The 27,697-nt window shown below is 44.1% G+C and overlaps 2 protein-coding genes, 1 long non-coding RNA gene and 6 other non-coding genes across 16 annotated transcripts; 8 read left to right on the forward strand and 1 right to left on the reverse strand.

The window, feature by feature from the left end:
• The first annotated feature begins 73 nt into the window (after positions 1-73).
• On the forward strand, positions 74-6,418 carry LOC120510470. 6 transcript variants are annotated; one of them, XR_005629504.1, is made up of 12 exons: positions 74-141; positions 1,516-1,562; positions 2,079-2,121; positions 2,383-2,431; positions 2,810-2,842; positions 3,220-3,312; positions 3,992-4,016; positions 4,434-4,481; positions 5,155-5,221; positions 5,865-5,895; positions 6,090-6,130; positions 6,295-6,418. It is a non-coding gene; the product is annotated as an uncharacterized LOC120510470 (long non-coding RNA). The 6 variants fall into 6 exon arrangements; XR_005629508.1 differs by having other exon boundaries at positions 5,176-5,221; positions 6,274-6,418; XR_005629503.1 differs by having other exon boundaries at positions 5,176-5,221.
• On the forward strand, positions 1,106-1,184 carry LOC120510511. Its single transcript, XR_005629527.1, has one exon. It is a non-coding gene; the product is annotated as a small nucleolar RNA SNORD74 (small nucleolar RNA).
• LOC120510508 lies at positions 1,941-2,007 on the forward strand. The gene has a single exon (XR_005629524.1). It is a non-coding gene; the product is annotated as a small nucleolar RNA SNORD75 (small nucleolar RNA).
• Positions 2,233-2,314, forward strand: LOC120510506. Its single transcript, XR_005629522.1, has one exon. It is a non-coding gene; the product is annotated as a small nucleolar RNA SNORD24 (small nucleolar RNA).
• On the forward strand, positions 2,652-2,728 carry LOC120510507. Its single transcript, XR_005629523.1, has one exon. It is a non-coding gene; the product is annotated as a small nucleolar RNA SNORD77 (small nucleolar RNA).
• LOC120510509 lies at positions 5,038-5,113 on the forward strand. Its single transcript, XR_005629525.1, has one exon. It is a non-coding gene; the product is annotated as a small nucleolar RNA SNORD79 (small nucleolar RNA).
• LOC120510510 lies at positions 5,948-6,022 on the forward strand. Its single transcript, XR_005629526.1, has one exon. It is a non-coding gene; the product is annotated as a small nucleolar RNA SNORD47 (small nucleolar RNA).
• A 151-nt stretch (positions 6,419-6,569) lies between the features above and the next one.
• Positions 6,570-10,929, reverse strand: HEBP2 (heme binding protein 2). Of its 2 annotated transcripts, none has more exons than XM_039726352.1 (5): positions 10,748-10,929; positions 8,602-8,686; positions 8,368-8,503; positions 8,097-8,262; positions 6,570-7,515 (listed from the first exon to the last, which is right to left on the reverse strand). In XM_039726352.1, the coding sequence occupies exons 2-5, from the start codon at positions 8,674-8,676 to the stop codon at positions 7,341-7,343; spliced, it is 552 nt and encodes a 183-aa protein (XP_039582286.1). In that variant the 5' UTR covers positions 8,677-8,686; positions 10,748-10,929; the 3' UTR covers positions 6,570-7,340. The 2 variants fall into 2 exon arrangements, with proteins under 2 accessions (XP_039582286.1, XP_039582285.1); XM_039726351.1 differs by having other exon boundaries at positions 10,752-10,928.
• A 6,089-nt stretch (positions 10,930-17,018) lies between these two features.
• NPL (N-acetylneuraminate pyruvate lyase) lies at positions 17,019-26,889 on the forward strand. Of its 2 annotated transcripts, XM_039726389.1 has the most exons (14): positions 17,019-17,684; positions 17,961-18,011; positions 18,512-18,580; positions 18,756-18,857; positions 20,201-20,274; positions 20,631-20,718; positions 21,854-21,911; positions 21,992-22,067; positions 23,023-23,115; positions 23,421-23,569; positions 23,759-23,805; positions 24,582-24,666; positions 24,991-25,030; positions 26,112-26,889. In XM_039726389.1, exons 3-14 carry the CDS (start codon positions 18,516-18,518, stop codon positions 26,261-26,263), a joined length of 1,029 nt encoding a protein of 342 aa, XP_039582323.1. In that variant the 5' UTR covers positions 17,019-17,684; positions 17,961-18,011; positions 18,512-18,515; the 3' UTR covers positions 26,264-26,889. The 2 variants fall into 2 exon arrangements, with proteins under 2 accessions (XP_039582323.1, XP_039582324.1); XM_039726390.1 differs by lacking the exons at positions 17,019-17,684; positions 17,961-18,011; positions 18,756-18,857 and adding an exon at positions 18,276-18,361.
• The last annotated feature ends 808 nt before the right edge of the window (positions 26,890-27,697 follow it).

Genomic DNA, 27,697 nt, shown 5'->3' on the forward strand with positions numbered 1-27,697 from the left:
CCTGCCCGCGCACCGCGCCCCGGTGGGCGTGGCCGCGGCCGCGCCACGTGACCGGTGCTATATAAGGCACGCGCTGGAGGCGCTCTCCCCTTTCCGCTCCTGCAGCCATGAGGGTGCTGTGCTTCTCGTGTGGCCCCGCTGGTGAGTGGGGGCAACCCTGCCCTCGGGGTGCGGTGCTGCCGCTCCGGGGGGAGGCCTGGAGGCCCCGCGGGTGCGGGTTGGGCGCCGATGGGCAGTGGCGAGGGAGGATTGAAGCGGATTGCGCGGCCGGGCCTGGTCCGCGGCCTAGGCCGCCGGGGCTGTGCCGCATGGCGGCCCTGGGGACGCACACGGCGGGTCCTGCGGAGCCCCACACGGGTTTGGGAGAGCACCGGCTCGGTGTAATGTGATATCTCGGGGTCTGGCCTTCGAGCCTGCTCCGCGTGAGACTGGGCCGTGCAATATGCAAACACAAGCGATAGGTTTGTGTGGGTTTGGATTCTTTTAACCGAGCTGAGCTCTAAGGAGCTTGTTATTGCAGGTAAATGGGAAAGGTTGTGTAAAGTGTAGTGGAAGGGTTGAGGATCCCCGCAGAGCTGAGCTCTGTGGGAGGGTTAAGGGCTGGCTGCACAGCCCCAGCGCTGCTGCCTTGGGCAAACATTCCCGCAGTGCTCGGGCACACGCCCCGGCTCTGCCTGTGCCTCTGAGAGCTGGACCCCGTGGTCCCTGTGAGTCCTGACTCGGTCTCGGGCTCTGGCCTGCTCCGCCTGACACGGGGCCGTGCAGTGTGCCGGGGTCACCTCTCCGCTGCAAACACAAGCGATAGGTTTGTGTGGGTTTGGATTCTTTTAACCGAGCTGGGCTCTAAGGAGCTTGTTATTGCAGGTAAATGGGAAAGGTTGTGTAAAGTGTAGTGGAAGGGTTGAGGATCCCCGCAGAGCTGGGCTCTGTGGGAGGGTTAAGGGCTGGCTGCACAGCCCCAGCGCTGCTGCCGACTTGGGCAAACATTCCCGCAGTGCTCGGGCACACGCCCCGGCTCTGCCTGTGCCTCTGAGAGCTGGACCCCGTGGTCCCTGTGAGTCCTGACTCGGCACATTTAAACAGGAATGGCTCACTTGGCTTCTGAATGCTCAGCACGTGATGAGAACTATGTTGGTAGGGACATCTGAGAGGGTGATGAATGCCAACATATCTGAGCTGGGCGTGGGATACTTCTGAGAGCCTGATCCGGGAAGGCTGGGACACCACTGGGCCTCTGGAGCCCCCGGAGTTCGTGCCTGCCTGGCTGCCCCGGTGATAACACACCGGAGTTCATGTAGGAAACAAAGCAGTGTAGCAGTCACATCCTGCTTAAAAATACTTAGTAGCAATTATTTCTGTGGCCTCAGTTCTTTAAAGAGCCAACATTTAGATTGCATCAGGGGAAATCTGAAGACTCGAAGTATTTTGGGTGTTGCTTGGATTTCTCAAAGTAATATTTGTGAATATTGCATCTTTTTTGGAAGAAGAAAAACTAATATGCTTTCTTGTTTTCAGTTCAGCATGTATCAGCTCCACGCTGCCTTCCTGTGGCTTCAGTGCAGGTAAATATTGCTTCTGAAATACAGGATTGAAATTAGCCAATGCTGGGTTTGTGTGCAGCAGCTGGACCTGAGTACCCCTGTATCAGGGAGCTGCAGTATCAGCAGCTGTAACTGAGGCATTGCCTGCAGTGTCTTGGCAGGCCTCACTTTTCTGCTGGGACAAGCCATCAGTTTATTTGTCCTGGAGAGTCTTGATGAGGCTGCTGTTGTTCATGAACTACTGCTCATGCTGTAACCAGACTGCAAAGAGTACCCCAGGTCCCTTTTTTCTTACTGCTGTTTCTTTGTTCACAGCAGTGAATAATGTTTTGGAAAAACTGCCTGGAGTATGTTGTAGAAAATGGGTAACTATGGGTGTTGATGCTCAGTAAATCTCAAAGCCTGTGATGGTTTCAGTCTAAGAGTAGTGGACAGAAGTGATTTCTGAAAACTCCATGCTGAGGCTTTCTCATGTGATTGCCAAAGAGGCTCTCTAGTTCTGCAAACATCTCCATGCAAGTCTTTTATCTCTTTCAGATTTGCCCCCAAATGTGGAGACCTAATACTTCCTCTTCCCAAGGTAAGAAATGATCATTGAAAGTTAAATTTAAAGTTGTGCTTAGTGTTTGTGTAGACAGCATCTTCTGCTCTGATGCTGTGAGCATTCCTTGTGTAAAGTTATTATCCCTGGTGCCACAGTGATGACACTTATTTGCTACTCTTGACCAAGAGAGTGATGAGCACTTTTACCACCATTACAGTTTTCTGAGGCACAGCAACTTTAAATTCCCCTCTGTGCTTTGACTGCTGAATAGACTGTTCACAAGTTTTTTACTCCTAGGGTTTGAATCCTGCACTTCAGAGCAATGCAGAAGGAACATCATCACCTGGTAAGAAATGTGTACTTCATGTAGAGGTGTCTTCCACAGAGCTGTTAAAACACTGCAGTAAGAAGGATGGCATGTATTTTATGATTCATTTCCACTAAGACCAGAAGCAATTTATACTTGCTAGTATTCAAACTTCTAAATATTTATTTTTTAATTGGGAAAATGTACTTGTCAGAGTAGTCCCACGAGGGGATTGCTTGGTACTCTGGTTACAGAGCAGATACAGTGATGACTGCATAGTTCAGCAGAATCTGCTGTGTTGAACACTCAAATGCTTCGCCCCTATCTGATGTATCTGGCTCTTGTGATCCCCCAGTAGGGGCTGTGGGCTTGGGCACAAAGGCTGACGGGACCTGACTTTGTTTTTTATTGTTGCAGGCACTGGGAGATTAAACTATGAGCTGTTGCAGGGTAAGTACTGCATTGCTGGCATCTGTGAGTGCTCATTTAATCCCTGCCGTCTGCAGAGGCTGCTGTGTGATGAGTGCATAGTTCAGCAGATGACCTGTGGTGACCACAGTTAGTTCTGATGCAGCCTCCTGTAACTTAGGCTAGTTCAAACAAATCATGTGGGAAGCTGAACGGGGATACATTTTTTTTGCTCTATGAATGTGTTTTTAAAATTTATCTCGGGAGACCAGTAAGTGGGTTAAGCATCAAAAAACTTAGCAAGATGAATAGAAAGCTAAGAGTAGAATGTGGTTGTGAAGTCAAGCACAAAATATAGCAGAATAAGGTTAATGAGGTGTTAGTGCTCCAGGTTCTAAAAGTTTCTTGTTGGTTTGCAGGTTGCCCTCAACAGAGGAGCCCCACGTCTCTGGTGTGAGAAACCATTGCGCCTGTTACTGATGTGGGTGAATACAAGGCCTCCCTAATTCAAGGTGATTAACAGTAAGCCTTAATTTCTTAGATGGATGTTAATTTTGTATGTGCTGCATTTGAGAGTTTGCTTTTAGAGATGCTTGCAAATTTATTTTGTTCTGAAAAAAGTGTGAGGCAAAGATTAGTACTGTAAGCATTCCTTCAGCTTCCTGTATTTCACAGTAAGAGCATCAAATAATTGTGGTGTTAGTAATCTCTAGAATTTTCCTGTTGAAACTAAATTGTGAGTGCCACATTACTGTGAATTTAGTGTCCAAAATGGTTTTGCTTAATATGCACGACTTGGGTGCACAAACCTCGAGTCACTGAACTCTGCAATTTCAGCATGCTCTGGGCTGTTGAAACTAAATTGTGAATGCTGCATTACTGTGAATTGTGTCCCAAATGGTGGGTGCACAAACCTCGAGTCACTGAACTCTGCAATTTCAGCATGCTCTGGTGTGAGGAATAAACTCTTCAACACCCTTCAGTGTTGAAGAGTGCTGGGGATGGCTTTACAGTCTGCCTTCAGAAGGGGGGAGATAGGAGTGTTGCAGCCTACTGTAAATGATGTTGAATCAGGTCTCTGATCCCCATGAGGAGGAATCTACCAAACCCTGATACAGTACTTCACTCAAACTGTTCTTAATGCTATAACTTCCTGCTGGACACTGCCTAATAGCCAATCTTTCTTTGCAGGCTTCCAAATGTTTCTCATTGTGAGGTAAGTACTTGTTTTTACTTCCCAAGTATTAGGATTTCAACGTAGGCCCATAAGTTTTTAACTGCTTGTCAGCTAGGGGGCATGGGGCCCATTGGCCATGGCTTGCATCTCAGCCAAAACAGGAGGATGTTTTAAAGGGGAGCCCAGTCTTGACAGACTGGTGTGCACTAAACTCATCACTGTGAGCTCCTCTTGAATTTGTCATTAAAAGTATTTGCCCTCTTGCCCATAGCAGCCTAGCCCTGTGGCAGGGCTGCACAGGGCTGACAGTGTGAGCTGCCTGTGTGATGAGATGTGACTGCCTTGACTTCAATCATGGAGGTCTGTAATTAGCTCTATCTGACTGCAGGCACCTGACTTGGGTTTTGTCCTTCTGTGCTTGTTTCTGTACTGTCCTAATGGTTTGCTTTGATGCAGGTGTGATGGAACTGGGACGTGAGGGACCTGGTAGTGCTGCCAGCAAAAGTAAGTTGCTAACACATGATTGTGACTGGTCAGGACTGTGTGATACAGGGAATGAGGAAGTTACTGCATCCTGGCTGTTACAGGGCTGGCTGCAGCATTAAGCAGGGTTCTTGATTTTATTACCTTTTCCAGGTAAAAAGCCTGGATTTGCCAGCAGCCTGCAGGATTCACTCCCCCTCAAGATGCTGCATATCTCAAAATAAACTGCTTTCTGTGACTAAAAAGAAATAGTGGTGACCATTTTAAATGTGTAACTGCTGTGGTCTACTTGAATTCCTATTTTATAAGAAACACTCCACGCTACCAGGTTGCCACACATTCTGGGTTGAGCAAATGCAGTACAATTACCTGTTACTAAATTTCTTGCTGTTTAAATTTAGTGGGCTCTTGCAGGGACTGGCACTGATCTTGTTTATCTAGATGGTTAGATCAGAGCTCTTAGGTGATAGATCAGAGCTCTTAGGTGAAGTGAATGAAGATGTGCTTGGGAGTAAGGTCAGATCCCCCTTTAAAGGGTTTGTCACAGAGATAACACCATTAAGCTGCTCTTGGCATGTACTGTTTGTGATGAATTCTAAGCAATGGGAATCTCTCTGAAAGAGGCTGAGGAGAACTCTTGTGCTGAAACAGTACCCACATTCACACTCTGAAACCACTGCCAAAAGTGTGTTAGTACAATTTCCCTTCTTTGCAGTGTGAAGCTTGCATGGAGTTGGAGAAACAAGATGAATGTGCCTGAGGTAAGTGTAGAATACATGGGGTTTAATAATTCCTGGAATATTGTCTTTGTTCTGAATGCTTATATAGTGGTGCCCAAAATTACTCCTATGAAATACCTGATTTGTCTTCCTTTTATTTTATGTGGCTGTTCTGTGGGCACTACTGTAATACTGCACTCTGGAATTAAAATAAAAACATCATGCTGTGGCTGTCACTTCTCAGAGTTGTTAATACTAATATTTATATTGGCTCTACACAAATTTAGCTCAAGTTCTAGATGATTGCTGTACAAACTTGTTTTCAAACAAACTGGAACACCCCAAACACTTTAAGAAATAGAAGCCATTTTGAAAACCTATTGGACTTGTATTTTAGCTATTTAAAATCATGAAATACAACATTTTTGGGACAGACAGTATCACAAAGCAAAGTAGTAGCTTTTTACTTTCCCTGATTCTTTCAATGTTAGTAATTCTGTATTTCCAGTTAAGTTAGGACTTGTAAGCTTTGTGTATGCTATTTGGGTGTTGTAAGTTGAACTTTAAGATGCCAGCTAAAAGTCAGTTTCCTTTTAGGTAAAAGTTTGGTGAATAGAAATGAATAGATAAATAAACTTTATAGTGCTGCTGTCTGTTATTCTTAAAGTACTTCTTTCTTCCTCAGGACAGGACTGTGCTGTTTGCAGTCTTACTGGGTAAGTCCACACAACAGATGAATTGTATTTAAAAACTTCTGGAAATATTTGTAGCCACTGATGAAAATGATTCTGCCAGATGAGTTACTGTGATATTACCCTTTCCGTTCCACTTCTGTCTGAGGTTACAAAGCTGTTGAGGAGCTTTTAGCAGTTGTTCTGCTGCATATGCTAACTGTGTTTTCTTGATTTAGGTGAAGAGGCAACTCAAACTGGCATATGAAGAATTGAGAAGGTGAGTGTAACTGCTGTAATGATGTATTTGTTGGAACAAGTGATGATAACCTTACCTTGAACTCTCTCACTGAACAGAGATGAAATCTAAGGTCTGAGATGTTCCTATCAAGTGTGTTGTGCTGGTTTTATACCTTATAACAGTTCTTATGTCTGTCTTAATAGGTGGAAGATTGCTGATGAATGGGTTACACTTGCATGAACAGCATTAAAAAAGCCAGTGTGTTTTTACCTCACTGGTAATGTTTGCCTGATGTTGATTGGAGTGAATAAAAATCTGTAAACTCTACCTGGTGTTGTGACCTCCTTTCTGGCTGAAACAACTTCATGCAAAATACCTCAGGCTGCTATATTTAAATTTAAAATGCTTAATTTAGAGCAGGGACTAAACTAGGCTAGATGCTAGTCTTGCAAGTGTCAACTGAGGCGTCAAATGCTGCTGGTGTGCAGGGACTGTATTTAGACAAAGCTAAATAACTTAAGGAGTATTTCAGGTCTTTTAAGGAAAGAACTAAACTTACTACTTGTGTATTTGCTACTAAAGTAATAGTCTACCAGTAATCCTGGTAATAAGTGTTCAGGTGCAGATCTCAGAACAAGTGTACAGCTTGGACTGGTCTTTTCCAAGGGTTCTGGATTTAAACAGCACAACACTTAGTCTTCACGAGGGGGAAAAAGTTGTAGAGGTGGGATATTGTGATAATTCTAATTTACAACAGTTACTGACACTTATGAGTCACTAAGGCCTGCTAAGATGTTTCTGCTTTCTAATGCTCCTTAATGGAAGCTTGCTTCTCTGAAAAAATAATTTCAATTCCTCCCTGGTCTCAGGGGTCATGTCAATATGAGGGAAGTCAGCTTATGGAGGTCAGTTATGAGCTCCCTTTCTGTAACACTTCAACTAGTGCTGTAGCACTTGCAATGAGAAATAAAGCTACATAAAATTCAGCAGGCTTATTTTCACATTATTAGTGCTGCTTAGAATCTTTCAATAGGAGTAAGTTTGTTATGTTTCTCACCCACTCCAGCTGGTAAGAGGTTTAATTACATTTTGGGGATGTTCTTATCCAGAAAAATACTTCATCCTAGACAAAATAAATTGGGACCTTGTGTCCATGTGTGAATTAAATCTCTTCTGCACTAAAAAGCCAATAATAAGGTCTGTTTTCATCCAGAGCTGATTAGTAACCTCTTAATATTACCCCATGGTGTTACTTTTTAAAATACCACACTTCATTATGCCTGTTGAAGAGCTTGAAGGGACTGTCATAGCCTGCAGTGTAGAAGAAGTCTTCGTGGAATGGTTGGCCTCTGTTTCTTAAGGTTCTGGCCAAGGCATCAGCTTCCTCAGCATACTTCTCTGGGGAGGCAAATCCGCCAAAGGACCTGGTACAAGTGAGAAAAGGAGATGTTTTGGCCCAAGCCTCTGGATTTATTTTCACAGAATGCTCAGACTTGGAAAGCAAGTTTGAGCACTTGTGCTGCAGTTTGTAATTAGTAGATTACCTATGCAGAACTAGCAGTGAAGCAGCATGGATCTTTGTTTTCAAAGGTAAGATTTAAAACAAGCACCCAAGTACAAACTGCCCTGTATGTTCTGTGGCAGTTCAGAACTATAGATATATAAAATAATATATAAAATTTAATATATTTAAAAGTGCTGGGAGAGCAGTTTAGATGTTACATAAAACTTGTCTTCAGAAGATGATTCTGGAGGCTGCATCTCTATGAAACTCAATGTGATATTCAAGCGTCTTTTAAAAAATCAGTGTTTCAGAACTTGGTCACTTGTTTTTGTGGTAAGACACCCAAACATAAGGTTGCCTAAGGGGTGGGTTTTAGCAATTAAAGCTCTGAACAGCAGGGTCTACCCACAGTTTATGATCTTTTAAGAAAGTGTAGCCCACTTAAATGAGGGCAGATCCTGCCTGGATTTCTGTGGTGTCAGCTGTGCTGGTTTTGCTTACCGGACAAAGAGAGCTGCTGCCTTCCGCTCCTCAATGAACACATCAGAGTCAGTGGGCTGGGGGGGGCAGTCCTGATGTTCAAATGGCACAAAGAAAGAGATCTTGAAGTCTGTGCAGCCTGATTTCACCAGGCAGGTCACTGGCACAGTCATATCAATCTTCATTTCTAGAGGAAAGGAAAACCAGGTATCTTAAGCTGCATTTCCCAGCTCTATTATTTGTGTTCATGAACTGCTTTTAATTCTTTCTGTTCAAAACCAGCATGGCCTACCTTTTTCATTCTTTCCCTGGATGTAGTGGAAGAGTTTCCAGAAGCCCTGGCGCATTGCTTCCTTCTGGGTTTCCCCCCTGATGACTGTGCTCACCCACTTGGCTGTCTCATACTGGCGCAGTTCGTAGTCCTTTGCCTGAAAGGTAGCAAAAGTCACAGTAACCATGAGATAGGTGTTGGCAGAAATTAGTAGCTACTTTTTCCAAATCAGCATGCAAGTATTGCTGCAGTTACCATTGCCTCTGCTGAGCTCCAGCGAGGGGACTGCAGGTCCAGGGACAGAAATGTTTGCTTGAAGGACTTGATCATCTTGCCGGAGCTGGAAGGCAGACACAGTTTGTTGGCATCTCTTACATTAACATGGCACCAGGGCTTTTCAGGTGTTGCTGAACTGGTGGAAGGCCTGAAAAAAGGCTGGAGACATTTAGCCCTGCAGTAACAGAGCACCAGGACCAAGAAACTACCTCTACTGGAGTAAATATTCTTTCAGGATACACTTCCCTTTCTTCTCCATGACAAAAAGGTATTTCCTGGCAGCAAAGTGAGATCCTGCAAGTGGGAGTTTTGTGGAAATCTGTAAGTCAGAAGGACTTCAGTCTGTTTGCTCCTGGATGAAAAAGCAGTAGTGGTGTGGTGGGTGATCTGGTGTTGACTGTGCTCTTAACTTTATTTGGCCTCTCATGATAGCTGATGGCTTTCTTAAAAGACTTTTAGCCTCAGAGTCCTGTGAATAAATGAGATTTTCTGCAGAACTATTTCCTTGATAGCCTTCACATGGGAGGAAAAAAGGTGAAAACTCAAAAACACTGTCCCAAACAAAGCGAGTGAAAATATTCAAAACCAGTGTTGAAATAATCAGATCTGGTAAAATGCTGAGATTTCAGTGGCCTCCATATATGACTCCTGTTGTTAACCAGGCAGACTGCAGTGTATGATGTACATTGTGACAGTCTCTGCCTTGTGTTTCATTACAATGTCTTTCACCTGTCATGTTGTGAAGAGCACATAATTCAGTGATTATCTGGATTCTTAGGACATAGAATGTCTTCTCAGACTGTAGCTCAATTACCTGTTTCTTGGGTAATGATGTGAGTTTTATAAAATCAACTACCTTGTGCTATTTCACTTTCTTGGCTGTTACATCTTGCAATACCTGGACTTCTCTTGAATTCTATTCATCCCCTTCTGTACCCTGCCTAGAGGTGACTACGAAGAGTTCTTGGCATCTGAAGTTGAAAAGTTTTTATTAAAACACACCATTAAAAATTGTGTTACATTACAATGTCCTTCACCTGTCATGTCGTGAAGAGCCCATAATTTAGTGATTATCTGGATTCTTAGGACATAGAATGTCTTCTCAGACTGTAGCTCAATTACCTGTTTCTTGGGTAATGATGTGAGTTTTATAAAATCAACTACCTTGTGCTATTTCACTTTCTTGGCTGTTACATCTTGCAATACCTGGACTTCTCTTGAATTCTATTCATCCCCTTCTGTACCCTGCCTAGAGGTGACTACGAAGAGTTCTTGGCATCTGAAGTTGAAAAGTTTTTATTAAAACACACCATTAAAAAAAGGCCACAAACCCTGGTGGTACTGGGTTCCTTTAGAGTCTGTAAAATAAGTAGTTTGTGGAGCCCCTTCAATGCTGAGCTTTTTCTAGCAGCTCTTTCAGTTGTCACCAGAGATCAAGGGAAGGTCAGAATCAAACAGCTGGATACAGCTGCTGGTAGTAAAGGCAGGTGCTGTTTCCTTGTCCCAGCCTGAAGGTACATCATGTCCAGCAGACCTGACCAGAGTGATGGTCACCAGGGGCTGCTGCACAGTTGTACTCTATTAATAGACTTTGTTCATGGTGTTCACAAATCAACAAAGCATCATAAAGCAGGAATCCTTATTGTTAGAAGCAAATATGAGCAATTACACTGAAACTTCCTACAACAATTGAAAGAAAATGCTGCTGCTTCACACTTGTAGTAGCTACTGGACAAGCTGGCTTCTCTTTCCTGGCTATAATTCCAGCTGCTTCCCAATGTACCTTTCCATAGTTATGGGGTAGACCTCTCAGCTCTGGATTTTGTAACTTTATGGCCAGTACTGTCAATGACTGCATGTTAGAAATATTTTTTTAAATTACATAAAGCAAACAGAAGAATCCTCCAGTTGAATTTTTTTAGATGTACAGGAAAGCTGAACTTTGAAATGTCCATCTATTCATATAAATACGTCTATAGGGTGTTCACTTTATTTTCTGCAGCTGTTAACACATGGGCCAAAGGAACAAGGCAGCAGGTTACACTGCAGCACAAGTAAGTACAGCCAGAACATGCCACTCCACAAACCACTAGTGCTGTTAAGGAAGTGGAGAAGGTAGACATACTTACAGTTTCAGTCCTTGTCCTTCCAGCTGTTGCAGTGAGTCCTGTGGAGGCTGCACATCCTCATAAGATGCTGCATGTCAGTGTTTATTTGAGTTTGGGCAAGCTCCTCCCATGCCTCAACCCTACTGGAGGGGGCTGCTGTTATGAAAACCAGAAGGCTGGAGCCTTGTGCTGCTCTGGGTCTCATTGGAGAGCCCCCACGCAAATGCCAAAGGCCCCACCTACTATCCACAAGGCAACACTGGGACTAGTGTGTGATCTGGCTCCATAAACAGTTTTGCACCCTTGTATAACTTCCCCTGTTTGCCATGGCTGTGTGCCCACTTATGACAGGGTCAGTGGCAGGTTTTGTGCTTTGGGAGAAAGGATTTCACATAAATAATGTGTCTCTTCCCCCCTCCTGACTTGGATTATGGGAGAGTGGTGCTGTACAGAATGCCAGCTTTTCCTTTTTACCACAGGGGTGAAGGGTAGGTAGAAATCTGGCTGCACACTCTGCTGAGACCATCCTCACGAGATTTTTGCTGGCATGTTATGAAAGACAGACAGTGTTCTCTGCTGGCTGGCTGTTCTGAGCGGTATTTGAGGTTAATCAGCCCTCTTAGCCCTTGGATATCTGCACAAAGGGGTTACACAAAGCTATTGTGAAATCCTGTCCTGCTCATAATACACACAGCGAAGCTGGGCTCTTCATTTAGCCAGCTGCAGCTCCAGACATAGTTTGGTACCAGCACAATAGGGCAGATTAAACTGCACAGTTTGTGTTCTGAGAACACCTCTCAGTTTGTCGTGGTTTGTGCAAATTCCTGGCAGCCAAATTCAGCTGAGCTCTCGGGGACATTTTACATCAATAGCTGGGAGTGACTTTTAACAGGAAACCCGCTTTGCTTGCTGAGAACTTCATCAGGATGCTGTGTAATACACTCCTGTTCAGAAAAGGGAAGTAAAACCATGCCAAAAAGCAATTGTGAATTTATCTCTAAGGCCACAAATCTCTCCAGAGCCACAGAAGAAGTACAGTCATTTGCTACTGGAGTTTATTCGAACAGGTTGAGGCCTGAAATGTGTAACTACTTCTCTGCATGCTTTGTACTTTTTATTTTACAGAGTAAAATATTTCTCCATTTTACCTGTGCTCTGCTTGGGTCAAACAGGAACAGCAGGAGTGTGTTTGGAGGAGCAGAAGCTGCTTGGTCTTTACCCAGGAGCCATAGGCATGCAAAGTCACGGGCTGGGGTAAGGTGAGTTGTCACCTTACCCTGTCACCCCAGGGATGGAAGTGTTTTTGAATACCTCCAGATATGAAAAACAATACCCAGCAACAATAGTTTGGCAAATCTCTACAAATTTGCCCCAGTGGTGAACACTGAGGAATATTGCCTGGGAAGGGGGGCAATAACTCTGTAGATAAGACAAGCCCACAGTGGATTCTCATTTGGTTTCTGAAGCAGAGAGGCCCAGAACAAACCCCCAGTGAGTTTGTGTGTGTCCAGCTGATGTCCCTGACAAAGAGTTGACTGTTCCTGGTGGAGCACCCCCAGGCTGGAGAACAATCCTCAGTGTTTTCCCAAGAGGTTGTTTTCCAGCACTCTTGTTTTTACACATAAACATTGAGAGAACATGTCAACAGCTGCATGAGACAGTAGGGCAGGCATGGGGACATATATTCTGTTTATATACATTCCAAAACTTAGAGAATAGGGATGGGATTATGGTGCAGCCTGACAAATATTATACAAAGTATATAAATCTGACACACAGTACCTCCAAATAGAGGAAAGTCAAATACACAGCAGCCATCGAGTCTCAAAGGTTCTGAGCCTTTTGACCTCTGTGTAATGTCATAAATATGTGTCTGGGACTTGGCTGGCATTTTCTAGAACAGCTAACAAAGCAGTATTTTCCTATTCTCTTGCCTTAAGGAGCAGAGATGGGGGCACAAGCAGATAAAAGTTGTAGCTTAATTTTGCTGTCTTCATCTGTGCAGGAACACTCTAATGAACTGGTACGTAAATAATAACTTTGATTGGATAAGGACAAGGACAAGCCTGTGATATGACCACTTGTGATTTCCACTTTTCCTCTCTGTAACAAGACCTTAAGCAACATTCTCCACAGCAAAACTGCTTCCATCTGCTGTGTGGCAGCGTTACAGCTGCTGCTGTCACATCAGTGCAGTTGTGTTCTAAGTTACCTTTCTCCCTAGAGGCAAGCACAGATTGTGTGCACAAGCAGGGATCTTTTCCACTGACCTAATTGTGTCAGGAATGGAGGAACCCAGGAAAAAAGGGTGTTGTTAACAGTGTGGTTAATGATATCTGAGTCCTGTTCTCCTATCTGGCAAGTCTGTAGTATGATGTGAAGGGTGGGGGTGTGAGGGGCAGACAGGGATGTGTGGCCACTCACATATTTTATCAAGTGGTCTCAACACAAAGATCCAGGCAGTTTTGCATTGCTGCCTAAGCCTGTCAGAGAGTCTTTGACAATTATTTTAATTGAAAAGAATCAAGTCTCTCCACATATAAATGGCCTCTACTTTTGTAAACACACGCTCATCTGATGGTGCAGAAGCCTCACTTCACAGCAAAGGACTTGAGCACATGATGTTACTGTAGTTACTGTCCAGGGCAGCAGCAGTGTCCTTCTGTGTTGTTAGATGAACTGTGGTTTACTGCAAATTCATCTCCCAAAAGAAGCCTCCTACCTCCTTGCTCTAAAGAAAGCCTCCATTTCATATCATATTCTCACTCCCAGCATGGAAAGTGAACAAGCAGAAACACACCATCTTCTAAAGAAGCAGCTGAATGTGCTGTAGTGCTGTTCCAAGGAGGTTCCTTATTATCCTTAGGAACTGTGGAAAGGAAATCTATGCCATAACTGCAGTGAGGTGGTATTTAGACATTGTGCTCTGACCTTCACATTTCATATCAGCAGAGGAATTTGTAACCATTGGATTCACCTTCAGCCAAAAGTCATCTGCTTTCTGGAAATGTGCATGTGGATTTTGTCCATGTTTTTGCCTAATTTCAGCTAGTTAGTTACATGTGAAACTACTGCATCTTCCTGCCTACTCAGTGGAAGTGTTACCTAAATCTTGCTGAAGGAGTGATTCTGTGCTCACTTCATCAGAGAACACACGGAACCGGCTGCTCTGGCCAAATAAAAAGCTTCCTACACCAAACACCACTCCAGAGCACTCCTGACTTGGCATTTTCCAGGATTTCTCTGCTGAAGCTCACATTTTGAAACCATTCCAGGTTTGGGGAATTAATCCTAAATGAATCCTTGCTTCCAGCAGCCATGGAAAACATTCTTAAACCTTCCTGTCTTCTGTGCACGGAGCCCAGAGAGAAGCTATTTCAGCTGTATGTACTGCTTTATTCACTGGTTTATTTCTACAATAAGGCTTGGTTTTTAATATAGATCTGTTCTGGGATCTAGCTACAAACTGAGCTCCACAAGCAATTGTCTCAGCAAACTTCAGCCAGTGAAAGAAGTTACTTAGACCCACAGAAACTTCCAGTCCTCTCTGAGTGCTGAGAGGAAATGAATTCATCTTCCCCTACAAATTATCCACATTCTGTTATTGACCGATTTTTCTCAGCAACAAGAACATGAAAAAAGGTAAGTTTTTATCTTAGAGATAGGAATGTCTCATAAAGGGAAAGAGGTAACAGTGCTTGCTAGGAAAAAAGTCTTGACACAAATTTATTGCATTGCTGGTTTTGCTTTTTTAAATGGTTTTGAAGAGACTTAAGCCTGAACTGTGACAGAATAGACCTTATTTGCAAACACAGCTCTGAAGAGGCAACAGCTGTGTGGGCAGAAACACAGTGGGCTCTGCATTTTCTTTCTTTGATCCCCCTTCCCAGAGTTTTAAAGTGATCTTTTCCTTCTCTTGTTCGTTACCTGCTTTGGCCCCCTCCTTCCCTTCCTCTCTCCCTCTCTCTCTCATTTCTCAGCCTACTCCAGTCTGTATGCTGCATGGACTGAGACCAGCCTGGCAGCTCCTCTGCCAAGGACCTGGGTTAAGCTCCTGATTCTGCTTAAGGGTTTTTCTGAAATTGTGGGAACAGCCCCACGTGTCTGAAAAAGACCCTAATATGCAGAAATTGCCCTTGAGAGCTCAGGATTTCCCTATGTAGTCCCAGGAGCCTGAGAACACGTCCAGACATGATGGAAACAGGCTCAGAGAGTAGGAGTTAATATGTTAAAGAAATATTTTCCTTAAAATAATTTCCACTTCCAAAAAGGCATGAAGAGGTAACTGGATCTGAGGGTTTATCTCCTAAGCTTCTTCTTCCTCTTACTGGCATGAGTGTGGTCCACATCAGAACTCTCCCATCATCTAACAGTGGGGATATTGGTAGTGGGTGTGGGCTTTTGGTGGGCACTTCTGTTTTTTAGATGATGTGAGTGAGGCTTTCAGAGATGGATTCTTCAAGAGCCTGCTCTCTCTCCCTGTCTGTCCCCAGAATGAGCCAGTGCTGCACTCTGCAGCAGGTGGCACTGTTGGCTGTGTTCAGAGGTGAGCTTTCCTTGAACAGGAACATCCCTGATCCTCTCTTGGGTGCCAGTGGTCACTTCGGCTCCAGTGCACCCTTATAGTTCTTTCTATTTCCAGAGACATAAATTGGATTATGCTCTTGTTGACTGCTAATGGGAAAGCATCTTACCAGCTAAAAAATTAATGACTTGGCATGTTAAGGCATCTTTCATGTGACAGATACAGCAACCTGAATCAGAGAATCACAGAACTGTTTGTGTTGGAAGGGACTTTAAAGAGCTTATAGTTCTGACTCCCTGTCAAGGAATGTCTGTGTAAGACTTTAAGAAAATGCTAAGTTAGGAAAATCCTCCAGGTTATGCTTAGCTCTAGAACAGTTAAACTGGCAAGTTTTCAGGTAGAATCAACAGCAAACTTAATAATTTAAAATGAAAATTTAATATCCGGGAGGTCAGTATTTCTTTTGATTTTTGCACATTTAGATTGAGAGCATAGTAAATGTAGGTAGCTAGGTACATACATACATACATACATACATACATAATACCACATTAACTCCCCAGTTGATGTTCTGAATACCAGCCAGCCATGATGGTATTTAACAGAATTTCATCACTTTAACAGGTACTGGCTTTCTGAATTTTTATTTAGGCTTCAGTACTTCATATTTCTCTGGAAATAGACTTGGGTCTGCCTTTGAAAGAAAAATATGTCTGGATCCATTTGTTTATTGCAGAGAAAAAGAGACAAGACTGTAGTGTAATTATACCAAACCAGAAGTCCCCTTGAGAAATGTGATAGCTTGGATGTAAAAGCTGTATATAAGTAGAGAGAACTGTGATTTGGGGAAAGTAGAAGTAAAGGACAGGGGTGCTAAGTTGTGGTCAGTGTATTGGAAAGTAATGGAAAGTCGGATGTAAAAGCTGTATATAAGTAGAAAGAACTGATTTGGGGATGTAGAAGCAAAGGACAGGGGTGCTAAGTTGTGGTCAGTGTATTGGAAAGTAATGGAAAGTTAATACAGCAACAACAAAAAGTCTGAAGGAAACTTCTCAGCTCTGAGGTGCTGAGAAGACGTTTAGAAATGCTTCAAACAGATCTCAAGCCTTTCTCAGTTTCCTTGCAACTGCTCTAGAACTCTTTTCTGCAGTTCTGGATTTCCTGCTTAGAGACAGTGCTAAAACTTTTTTGAAGCCCTCTAAAACCACTCTGAACTGCTCCAAGTTGATCTAAACATCCTACAGAGTGTTCTAAGCAGCCTTAAAGTCCTGTGAAACGTGCCAGAACTCTTGTAAAACACTAAACCCCTTTAGCTCTTCTAAACCCCTTCTCAGCCCCTCAGAGCTCCCCTAAACTGATCTAAAGCTGCTCTATATTGCTGTAAGCAGCACTAATATGTCTTTAAGTGCAACTAAAATGCCTCTAAATCTCTGCTGTACAACTCTTAACTCCTGCAGGCAGCTTTAAAATTCCTCTGAGGAGCTCAAAACAGCTCTAAAACCCTTTTATGCCAATCTGTGACTCCTACAGGGGTCTAAGTAGCTCTAAACCTCTCCAGGCTACACTAAAGGTTCTCTCCTGTGCTGTCAACACCATGAAGTAGCACTAAAATTGCAGTAAAATACTAAAGAAATATTGAGGGCTTCCTCTAAATGGCTCTGTAGAGCACTGGATTGTCTGTGAACTTCCAGAAATACACTGGTGCTTTGGGGAGGTGGCAGAGGTTGCAAGAGATGGAATTACTGAGCCTGGAGAAAGAGGAATTACCTGTGGGAATGGAGCAGTGTAGAGAAAGGGGATTTCTGGAGGAACAAGATGACCCTCTAAGGGAAATATATGTGCTTTGTAAGGAGCTGTTAATAAGGCAGAAACCCAGAGGGTGATCTCTGCATGCACACAGCCCACAGTGAGCATATTTTGGCGTGGAGGAGGAATACCACAGCCCCAAACTCCTGAGGTTATTATGTGAATCCATGGAAAATGTGCTCCTGAATCACACAACAGGGGATTGTTCTCTCTGCAGGCACTGGGTGCTCTCAAAACACACTCTAATGGAAGATCTGAAAGTGCACACTAAAGACAATTTTAAAAAATATTTTTGGAAGTTTATTGCTATGAATCTGTTCAGGGCAGAACCTTGTCTTAGGGGATGCTGGTAGTCTGCTGGGAGCAGATTTGAATGCTGGCCCAGCTGCAGTTCTGGTGGGATGGGGAGGATTGTGCTGTGCATGACTGCCATGGAGCCCACACTCCACAGTGGACTCATCTGGTAACACCTCATGTTGGGCTGCATGCAAGGAGCAGGAAGCCTGAGCTCCGTTTGCCTTTCTGACAGGGACATGGATCCGTCTGTGTGTCCCAGAGCAGGGACACTGCTGTCATTGGGAGTGCTTCCAGCACCTCGGCAGGGCTGTGAGGACACTGGTGAGGTATTTGGAAGAGCTCTCTCTGTGTGAGGGTGGGAGGCCCTGGCACAGGGTGCCCAGAGAAGCTGGGGCTGCCCCTGGATCCCTGGCAGTGCCCCAGGCCAGGCTGGATGGGGCTTGGAGCAACCCGGGATAGTGGAAAGTGTCCCTGCCCATGGCAGCAGGTGGCACTGGGTGACCTTTTAAGGTCCCTTCCAAACCAAATCATTCCCAGATTTTGTCTCCATCCTGTTATTTATTATTATTTAAATGTTCATTTATTTATTTTTATCTTTGCAGATAATTACGGATACCTCAAACCAGCCTTATCTCTTGCACAGAGCATGAGCGGTAAGGGGCCATGGGGGCCGCGGGGCAGACAGAGCATGGGCTGGGCGAGGGCAGGCTGGGTGGGGATCGGCTGGACACGGGCTGGACATGGGCAGGCTGGCTGGGGATGGGCTGGACATGGGCTGGACACGGGCAGGCTGGGTGGCGATGGGCTGGGCATGGGCAGCTGGATGGCGATGGGCTGGGCATGGGCGGGCTGGCTGGGGATGGGCTGGGCATGGGCTGGACACGGGCGGGCTGATGAGGAGGGTGTGTCTGGGCTGAGCGGGGCTGGCTGTGCCTGTGCAGCTCAGCTGCCGCCGCTGTCCCCGCCTCCTGCCCGGTCCCTGCGGCGGAGGCGGCCGGCCGAGGTGAGGGGAGCCGGGGCAGAGCCCCCGTTCCCGTTCCCCGGGAATGGCTCGGGCCGCTCCTCCTGCCCGCGGGTTCGGCTGCACGGCCCACGGGGCTTGACCCTTTCACAGAAGATATGCTAATCCCGTTTATACCTTTTTTCCAAACAGCTCGATGGCACCCCGAAAGAAGTTAAAGGGTCTCGTAGCTGCTACCATCACTCCAATGACTCCGGACGGGTGAGCTGTCAAAGTTGCACTGATTATTCTTTTCTTCCACCCCTGTTTTCCTTCTTTCTTATTTGGAACTGATCTGCTTGCTTTCTTGCCTGTTTTTTTTTATTATTTTTTTCTTTTTTTTTTTTTTTTTAATCAATCTCTGCTGGGATTGGGGGAACTACTAAATTTGTCCCAGAGTGAGATTCCCCTGTCTCTGCTTCCTTCTGTTGCCAGCAAGTACTATGGCTTTCGCTTTGGAGAGTTTGGATCAATCTCATATCTCCATTTCTGTTGCTTTGTAAGTGCAAATTAAATCATAGTACATGTGTAGAGCATTGCAGTGTTTTCATGTTTGTTAAGGAAAATTACAGTCCTAGTTACAGAGCTCTCAAGAGCTAGAAAATAATTGTCAGAATCTGAAGGCCTTTTAGACTTCTCTCTATCTTAGCTAAGTCATGCATGCAGTCATGTGTGTATGAGTACATAGAATTAGTTTCATTTGAAGAAAATACTGCAAAGACGGCACAGTTTTGAAAATAACACGAAATTGAAACTTGAAATTCAGCTTTCTTCAGAGCAGGCATGGCAAACAGAAGCCTCACTGCATTTTGATGTTGCAAGACCAAGTTGTTTGGAATCAGCAGAGAACCCTGAGCTCTCAGGGGGGGTGTGTCAGGATCTGTACATGCTTTTGAGAGACGGTGGAGATTTGCTAGTACAGATCTCCAAAAGTGAAATTTACTTCAAGAGCTGAAAAATAAGCCTCCATCCCAGTCAGGGAACTTATTCCATTGCAGTCACTGCTTTGATTCTTGCTTTAAAGGAAACTTATTTTTCTGATTTTTTTTTTTAATTATGACTCAAATGTATTGCAACATGGTATTTAGAGAGTGACCTGACCCTCTGCCTGGACTGCATGGTCCTTGTCAGATATGTTCTGGGAAAGCATCTATGTAATTTTGAATGTTGTGTACAACCTATCAAGGCACCAGAATTGACTTCCAGACCATAGGTTTGGTCTGTATTTTTGACAAATTAAAATAACAGTGAAAAATTATACACTAGTAAACTAAACAAATTTGTCTTGCATAGAAGATAACCCAAGAATTCTCCTTCCCCTCTTGCCAGGGAATTCTGTTGCTCTCCTCATCCTTTAATGAGAGAGAGAGGTCAAAGTCACATCCAGCGGATGCCGTTTCCCTCTCTGTATCCAGCAGTTACAACCATCCAGCAGTTTAACCATTTGCCAGCACTTGCACAAATAACTTTGTGCTCTCAAGAGGACTCTTGTTTCCCTCAAAAGAGGAAGAGGTTTTAGTGTCTCTTGTTCTCTCACATCTCCCAAAAAAGTTCTTTGCTGTGACAAGCCTGCAGCAATTCCCAATAAAAGTTTGGAACAGTGAACTACTTGTCAGAAGGAAGAGAAACTGCAAGAGAGAATTCAAGGCTGAGCTGCTACCTTCAGATGTTAAACAGATGTCAAGGGTTTCTTACCTCTGGGTAATCTGTGTGTGTACAAATGCAAGGCTTCAAAATACATGTTGGGGTTTTTTTTTGGTTTCTTAATCACTAAGTTTAAACTAGCTTAAACTTAGTGAGTGGGTGGGGACTTAATGGCTGCTGTGGTTCCTTTTATTGCAGAAAAATTAACCTCCCAGTGATTCGTCAGTACGTGGATTATCTGGTAAACGAGCAGAATGTGAAGAACGTTTTTGGTAAGGACAAACTGTGTCACAGCCCTTTTACCTGGATGGGAATCCTGTGATATCTTACCTAATAGGAGCTGTAGTGGGAGGGAATGTGGATGTGGGATCATCCTGGCCATTTTTGCTCACCAATGGAAAGACTGCAGGCATCTGGTTTTGCCCACACCCCATTTCTGTGGGGGAGAAAATAAGGTGCCTTCATAAGGTGACATTCCCAGAGATGAATGGATGATGTTGTGTTGACAGAAAAGACTGGTCTGAATGATTCTTCCCAAACTCAAAAATGTTAATTCTTGTCTTCAGTGAAACCAATGTGTGTAGGTGAGGCCTCAGCCAGTGTGTTGTGTTTTGTTGTGTTGAAACAGTGAATGGCACAACAGGAGAAGGCCTATCCCTTAGCATCCAGGAGAGGAAGCAGTTGGCAGAAGAATGGATGTGCCAGGGAAAAGACAAGTAAGTAACTGAGAGGAAATGGGGGCTCCAGATCTTATGTTATAATAATGCCTGATTGCAAAACAAAGTGTGCTGATGCCTTTTTTTTTTCAGTATTGTGTTGCTTTTCAGTATTGTATTGTTTGTTCCCCAGCTCCTTTATCACAGAAGTATGTTTTTGCCACTGCCAGTTAGCTGGTGTGTGTTCCTGCTGCTTAGAGAGCTTGTGAGAGTCCTTCTCTTTGGTACCCTGGGATGTGGGGAATGAGACAGGGCTTGGGAAAGAAGGGCTTATCCCCTTTGCTTCCTCTTGAGAAGAAATGCAAATAAAAAGCATTTCTGAACCTTTTAATGTATTACATTATTTGATGTGACTGAAGCTGAGGTGTGAAGTGCTTAACTGCTTCCCTAAAGGTACAGAATTAGTAACAGGAGAAAGAATTCAGTCTGGATCTGCAGCTGTGTATCCAGTTGCAGCTTCATTCTCCCCTTCTTGTACCAGTCACAGCCTTGTACCCCTCACTGTGCCTTTCTCTTGGATGCTGGGTCAGAGGATGTGCAGAGGTGTTTAGGGGGAGAAGGATAATGAGGAGAAGTAAACTGGGGTGAAGGATCACAGCCTTCAGATCCACAGCCTTTATATCCATGTCTCCTATGATATAAAGGAGAAAACCAGCAGTGAGGTTGATGGACTGGAGCATGGAGGATTCCCTTTGCAGGAGCAAACAAGCAGTCAAAGGTGCTGCTGTGAGGTTGAACTCTTCTGGTAGGTTTGCAGAGAAATAGGTTTAGAAAGTAAAGATATTACTTTGATTTCCTTTATGCTTCCCAGCCTTCCCTTAAATCCCTTATGTCTTAATTTCAATTTCCTCATAAAATGCTAAGATTCATCCCTCCTGATAGCCTTGCAAGCACTACAGCAAGAAGTCCCATGTGATTCATGTTTACAAATGTGTTTTCTTTCTTCCACCACCAGCACTTTTCACTGTCAGCATTTTCTCCATGTTTCTGGTCATCAGATCAGCCCAGGCTCAACTCTTTTTTTAGGTTCTTCTTCTGTGGCTGCCTGGGCTGAAGCAAGTAATTTTGGCAGCCTGGTAGTTCACCATCATTGAAACCTCCCCAAAATCTTCTGAATTTGTTTTTTTTTGTGCAGATTGGACCACGTGATCATTCATGTGGGAGCACTGAATCTGCCAGAGTGCCAAGAGCTGGTGTGTATAGATTTTTCACTCTGTGTGTGATAAATTGAAGCAGATGTACCCTCAGATACCTTCCACTCTGTCTTTTATAGGCAAGACACTCAGCAGCCATAGGTGCTGATGGCATTGCTGTCATAGCCCCCTTCTTCTTCAAACCCACAAACAAAGGTGAGTAGATGTGATTGATGAAGTCTTTTTATTGCCTTCCCAACATTGGTCACAGATAAAGGATGAATGTAATGTACTTTCTTTGGAATATATTCTGATCATAGTGTTTGCACAACTGTAATGGAAAAGCAAAACCTGCAAGAAGCATTTTTTAAAGAGGAGGGATAGCAGAATTGTCCTGGTAAGAAATGGGAAGGATGCCTTTTGGGATGTATTTTGTTAGCCTTTTGGAGGAAGAAGAAGAATTGCTTTTGGAAAGAATGGTCTAGTTAACTAGTCTGTGTTCTGAATGGATAGTTTGGTGTTCATGCTTGATCTGGGCCACACTAGGAAGAAGCTGGTTCCATGGTGGCCCTTGCTGGGCACTGACCAAATTAAGCAACTGCTGATACACAGATGTGGCTCTTGTTACTGAGGTGATCAGGTTTGGTTCTGTCTGTCTGAGGTTACCTCAAAACTTGCAAACTGAGTATTTTGTCCTTAAGTTCCTGACAATAACATAAAAGAACCACATGAAGTGGGGGGTTGTAAAAGAAATATTAAAAGTTGTCTGAATGAATTCTGATTGGAAATGTTCATATGAAAGCACCATACCCCAGGGAGGTGAACATGAACTTGATCCCTTGTCCTCTGTGGCACACAAGGGATCCTGCTGAGGCCACTTGGCACACAGGTCTGGCACATGTGAGAGCATGCCTGAGTTACACCTGTAAGAGAATGAGCAGGAGCTACTGAAACTGGTTTGGTTTAAAAGAAATACTGTTTTGCCTTTCTTAAGGTCCTCCCCTGATTTACGTCACATTTAATGTTTTATGACATGTGAAGGGTTTTGTATGACTTGCTCTGTGTGTGCACAAGCTGAGGCCTCTCCACAGCCCCTGTGCTGTGAATCTGAACTGTGTCTCCCTATGGATGGTCTCCTTCTCTTATGGGATCCTTGCTGGTTTCCTTCTAGATGAGCTGGTTGCTTTCTTACAGAAGGTTGCATCTGAAGCCCCTGAGGTGCCATTTTATTACTATCACATTCCTCCTCTGACGGGTGTGAAGAGTAAGTACAGAGTACAGATCTAGGGTGATTTGCTCTGGAAAGCAGGTTATATGGTGTTTCTGAAAGCATGGATTTATATTTAGTCTTAAATGTGTTGTTGCTGGTTCATTTCTAAACTTTTTCTGATCTGGTAAAAGAGTCTTACTCTTCATTGTCTTACTCATTGTTTTAGAGCTGTACACTTTACTGGGCTTAGGCTGAAAGTGAACAACTTGTAAAATATGAAGTCTTTCTCTTGGGGACAAGGCAGGGAACTGTCCCAGAACAGGCCTGAGTTCCCTCATATGAGATTGCTGTTCTCACAGTTCGTGTGGAGGAGCTGCTGGATGGGATAAAAACACAGATCCCCACCTTCCAGGGTGTGAAGTTCAGTGACACGGACCTCTTGGACCTGGCACAGTGCATCCACAAGAATGGAACAGGGGAGTTTGAATTTCTTTATGGGGTGGATGAGGTAAGAAGCTTCTCTTAAAAGTAATTTCTTCTAAGGTACTCTCTTGCTTCAGCCTTGGGGAAGAAGTAACCCTGGACACTCAGTGCAAGGCAGTTTTGCTGCTCCCTCCCACCACCCCTTTTTTTCCTTTATTTTATTACATGAAGTAAAAATTTTTTACTTTTTTTTCCTCCCTCCACCCCAAACTAGCAACTGTTGGGTGCACTGGCACTAGGGGCAAATGGAGCAGTTGGAAGGTCAGTATGTCTTGGACTCCTTCCCCTCACACATACACTGTGCTGTTTTATCTTTCACATCTGTATAGTATTTCCCTGTCTTCAGCCACAGCAGTGGAAGATTTTGCAGGATAGGGATGTACAGAAGCAAACAGACACATAATCTAGCCCCAGTCCTAGTGATGGGACAGTCATATAACCCAGGATCTCAGATTATGTTCCTTTGGGTGATCATTGCTGTGGTTTCTAAGCTGACCCAAAGGTTTCAATGTACTTTTATCCTCTTGGCAACTTTTGAAGTAGGTAATCACTTCTATCTGCATTGGGTGAGGAACCAAATCCCAGAGAGGTTAAAATTGTTAGTTCATATGAGCAGTCTGTGAGGAAAAGGGCTGTGCTAAGTTTAATTTCTAATTTATCCTCTGCCCCTCATATCAGGCTGGTGAGATGAATTACTGTGTGATACCATCTAGGCAATCCATTAAATGAACAAGCAGCTGGAAAATTAGGTGATTGACTTCCCTTATTGCCCAGTGATGTACCTTTATCTTTAGTTTTGGAAAGCAGTTCTATTTGGAAAGAACTGGGAAGAGAAATCAGCTCTCTTAATTCTTCCATGGAGCTTGGCATACTTCAGATGCTTGACATTAGATTGCACCCCACATAAATTCCACTAATTTCTCTCCTAATAATGACAATGTCAACAGCAAAAGCCTGTGGTTACTTCTTCTGTTTCACAGGTTTTAAGTTCCTTCTTTGCATTCACCAATTCTATTTTTGGTTGGTTTTTTTGACAGTACATACAACTATTTGGGCCGACAAACCAATCTGATGTTGCAAGCCTTTGCAAAGCCAGACTTTGCCTTGGCACAGCAGTATCAGGTACAGCATCTTCCCAGGGAGCAACCTTCTTTCTCTTTGAGCTTTGCTGTGGCTGTTCTCCATGTGGTTCTCTCATCCAGACTGAGGCAGCTTTATCAAAGAAAAATTCTTTCATCTCCAACCCCCCTTTTTGTTATTCATCTCTCCTCACTTTTTTGACCATTCCTCACTACCTTTAAACCAAGACCTTTTAACCACTTACCCTTCAACTCTAAGCTAACCCATGCAAGTGAGCAGTGATATAAGATATAAATGTAGTAGCTTTAGATGCTTTTACACCTTCAAATTTGAGGGTGTTAATAAATTATTGTCGGTCTTTCCTAGTTTCTCACTGGGGAATTTCTCAACTTTGTCATCAAACTGGGTAAGTAAACTGGGTAAACACTGCCTGTTTCCCTCTAAAAGTGCAAACTTTCTGCTTCTCAAACTCTCATGTTGCTGTACTCTTAGAACTTCCTTCCTGAAAGATTTTGCAGTGAAAAACTGTTGCATCTGCTGTTTCCCAACTTAGTAGCAGTTGGGAGCTCAACAAAGGGAGCTGACCAAGCACCCCTGACAGCTTCCACTCTCCCTTCCTTCCTTCTGCTCTGAAATCTCAGAGGTTTAAAGCTGTGACTCTGTGATTTACCCTTGTTCTTATCCTGACTCTTTCTGTGGGTTGATTTTTTTGTTAGTTTTTTTTTCTGTCAGTCTCCAAAAGCTCATTTCCAGCTTTATTTCTACAGTAATTTTTCTGAAATGGTGGTGCCCAAGTAGAAGAATAGCTCTCATGCTTCTCTCTCCTGCCTTGCTGTAATTAAACAGGAGTTTTGTTGAAGGCTGTACAAGGCCAAAACATTTTAAAATTGAATGATTTCTAGAAACAATATCGAGTTTAAATATAAAAAGCAATTAAAACCAAGAGAGTGGTGTAGGGAGACTGAAACAGACAGGAAATGTTTACATTAAATTATATCAGACATTTAATGAAGAGAACTGTTTACTGTGGGTTTCCTGTACCTATGCAAGCCCTGATGAATCTCACCAAGCTTTAGAGCCTGGTTTTATTTGTTGGGTTCAAAGTCAGAAGAATTGCATTATTTTTTAGCCTTTAGATGAAGAGGCAAACACTAAATATCCAAAGGTACATAAGAAGTCATGAGCTGTGGACAGAGAGCAGGATGTTGCTCCTCCCAGGGCTTGGCTCTGTGTGAGTCTGCACTGGGGGATGCTTACACATGAATAAATGTAGTAGGTGGGTGTAGTTTTTACTGCAGTGTCATTCCTGTCTGCAGGCACAGTTACCTCTTTTCAATTATCCTGTTCTCAACTCCCAGAAGTGCGTGAAGCCTGGTTGGTACTGGATTACACAGAAATCTGTACTGCTGCTTTTTTGGACACCTGTATTGAGGCTGCTGTAAGGAAAATGGTCTGCAAGTGTCCTGATTTTGCTTTTGTCTGCCCAGGGTTTGGTGTTGCACAGACTAAAGCTGTAATGACTTCTGTCTCTGGCATTCCCATGGGACCTCCACGGCTTCCGCTTGTTGCTGCCTCCAGTGAGTTCATTGCAAAGGCCAAAGCCAAGCTGGACAGCATTGTGTGGCCTAATGGTGACTGATCATGGAGTCATGGAATCATTACATGGAGAAAGACCTCTAGGACCACCAGGCCCAACCACTAACCTGACACTCCTGAGTGCACCACTAAGCCACATCCTCAAGTGCCACGTGTATGATGTTGTTCACTTCATGTCCATCTGGAGGTTTCTTTTCTGGGATTCTCTGCCATGTGACACATCCCCCACATGATGGGCAGGATTTCTTTCAGGGAACTGGCAATGTGCCCAAGCCCCTTCCTGTCAGGGCTGGCTTTGCTGGGGCACATGTGCCTGACATTTTACACTGCTCCCCTGGAGCTCTGCACGTTCCAGGACTGACTGGAATTGTTTAATTAAAAAATACAATTTTTTCCCAGTTGGAGGAGAATGCTGATGACTTTTGCCTAGAAAGGAGGAAGATCTGTCTCTACCCACTCTCAGCTGGATGGTGTTTTGTCCTCTCCATGAGGACACTACATTGTGGATTTAAACAACAGTATGACACCATCAGGTTGCTCAGGCTGGTATCTGTTCATCAGAGTCACTGGGACATTGTCTGTGCATGTAAAATCCTGCTTCTGTCTGATCTCTGTGTTTCTACACCTTAATGCAAAATTAAAAAAAGAAGTCCCTTTTGTGACAGCAAATTTTGGATCACTAATAAGCAGGTATTTCTCCCATTTTTTTTCCTTAGAACAGAAATGAAGCCACAATTGAGCTGTGCATCTCCATGTGGCAGTGCAGAAAGCTGTCATGCAGGTTAGGAAGGCATACAATCATAGAAACCTAGAATGGTTCCCATTCCATCTCTTGCCATGACCAGGGACACCTTGCACTATCTGAGGTTGCTCCAAGCCCAGTCCACCCTGTTCTTGGACACTTCAGGGATGGAGCAGCCACAGCTTCTCTGGGAAACCTGTGCCAGGGCCTCACCACCCTCACAACAAATATTCTTCCTAATATCCCATCTGACCCTGCCCTGTGCCAGTGGAAGCCATTCCCCCTTGTCCTGTCATGTCAGGCCTTGTCCCAAGTCCCTCTCCAGCTCTCTTGAAGCCCCTTTAGGCACTGGAAGGGGCTCTGAGGTGTCACCTGAGCCTCCTTTTCTCTCCTCAAAGCTGAGCACCCCCAGCTCTCCCAGCCTGTCTCCAGAGCAGAGGGGCTCCAGCCTGTGGAGCATCCTCAAGGCCTTCTCTGGACTCGCTCCTGAAAGGGTTAAAAGCACTGTGCCTAGGCATACTTGGGCAAGAATAAGATACAGCATAACCAATACAGAAGCCAGCAAATATTAAGCCACAAGCTAAAGACACAGAATTAAATTTGGCAAGAAATAGCGACCAAAACTTGCATAAAATGGAGGACAAAACTTACTAAAACCAGTGAGGAATCACTGAAACAGCTAACAAGAGAGTGCCCATGCCTGGAGGAGAAAGGTGGAAAGGGTACGGCGAGGAA

Source organism: Passer montanus, unplaced genomic scaffold, assembly GCF_014805655.1.
Source record: "Passer montanus isolate IOZ18808 unplaced genomic scaffold, ASM1480565v1 scaffold58, whole genome shotgun sequence".
NCBI classification, from domain to species: domain Eukaryota; kingdom Metazoa; phylum Chordata; class Aves; order Passeriformes; family Passeridae; genus Passer; species Passer montanus.

What these genes read in the sequence shown, in the direction of transcription:
- NPL (XM_039726389.1), top strand. Translation starts at nt 18,516, where the DNA reads ATGGCACCCCGAAAGAAGTTAAAGGGTCTCGTAGCTGCTACCATCACT. An exon ending in GAATGTGAAGAACGTTTTTG is followed by an intron (nt 20,275 to 20,630) that starts GTAAGGACAAAC and finishes GTGTTGAAACAG; the next exon opens with TGAATGGCACAACAGGAGAA. An exon ending in ATGTGCCAGGGAAAAGACAA is followed by an intron (nt 20,719 to 21,853) that starts GTAAGTAACTGA and finishes TTTTTTGTGCAG; the next exon opens with ATTGGACCACGTGATCATTC.
- HEBP2 (XM_039726352.1), bottom strand. Translation starts at nt 8,676, where the DNA reads ATGATCAAGTCCTTCAAGCAAACATTTCTGTCCCTGGACCTGCAGTCC. An exon ending in CCAGGGAAAGAATGAAAAAG is followed by an intron (nt 8,263 to 8,367) that starts GTAGGCCATGCT and finishes CCTTTCCTCTAG; the next exon opens with AAATGAAGATTGATATGACT. An exon ending in GCAGCAGCTCTCTTTGTCCG is followed by an intron (nt 7,516 to 8,096) that starts GTAAGCAAAACC and finishes CACTTGTACCAG; the next exon opens with GTCCTTTGGCGGATTTGCCT.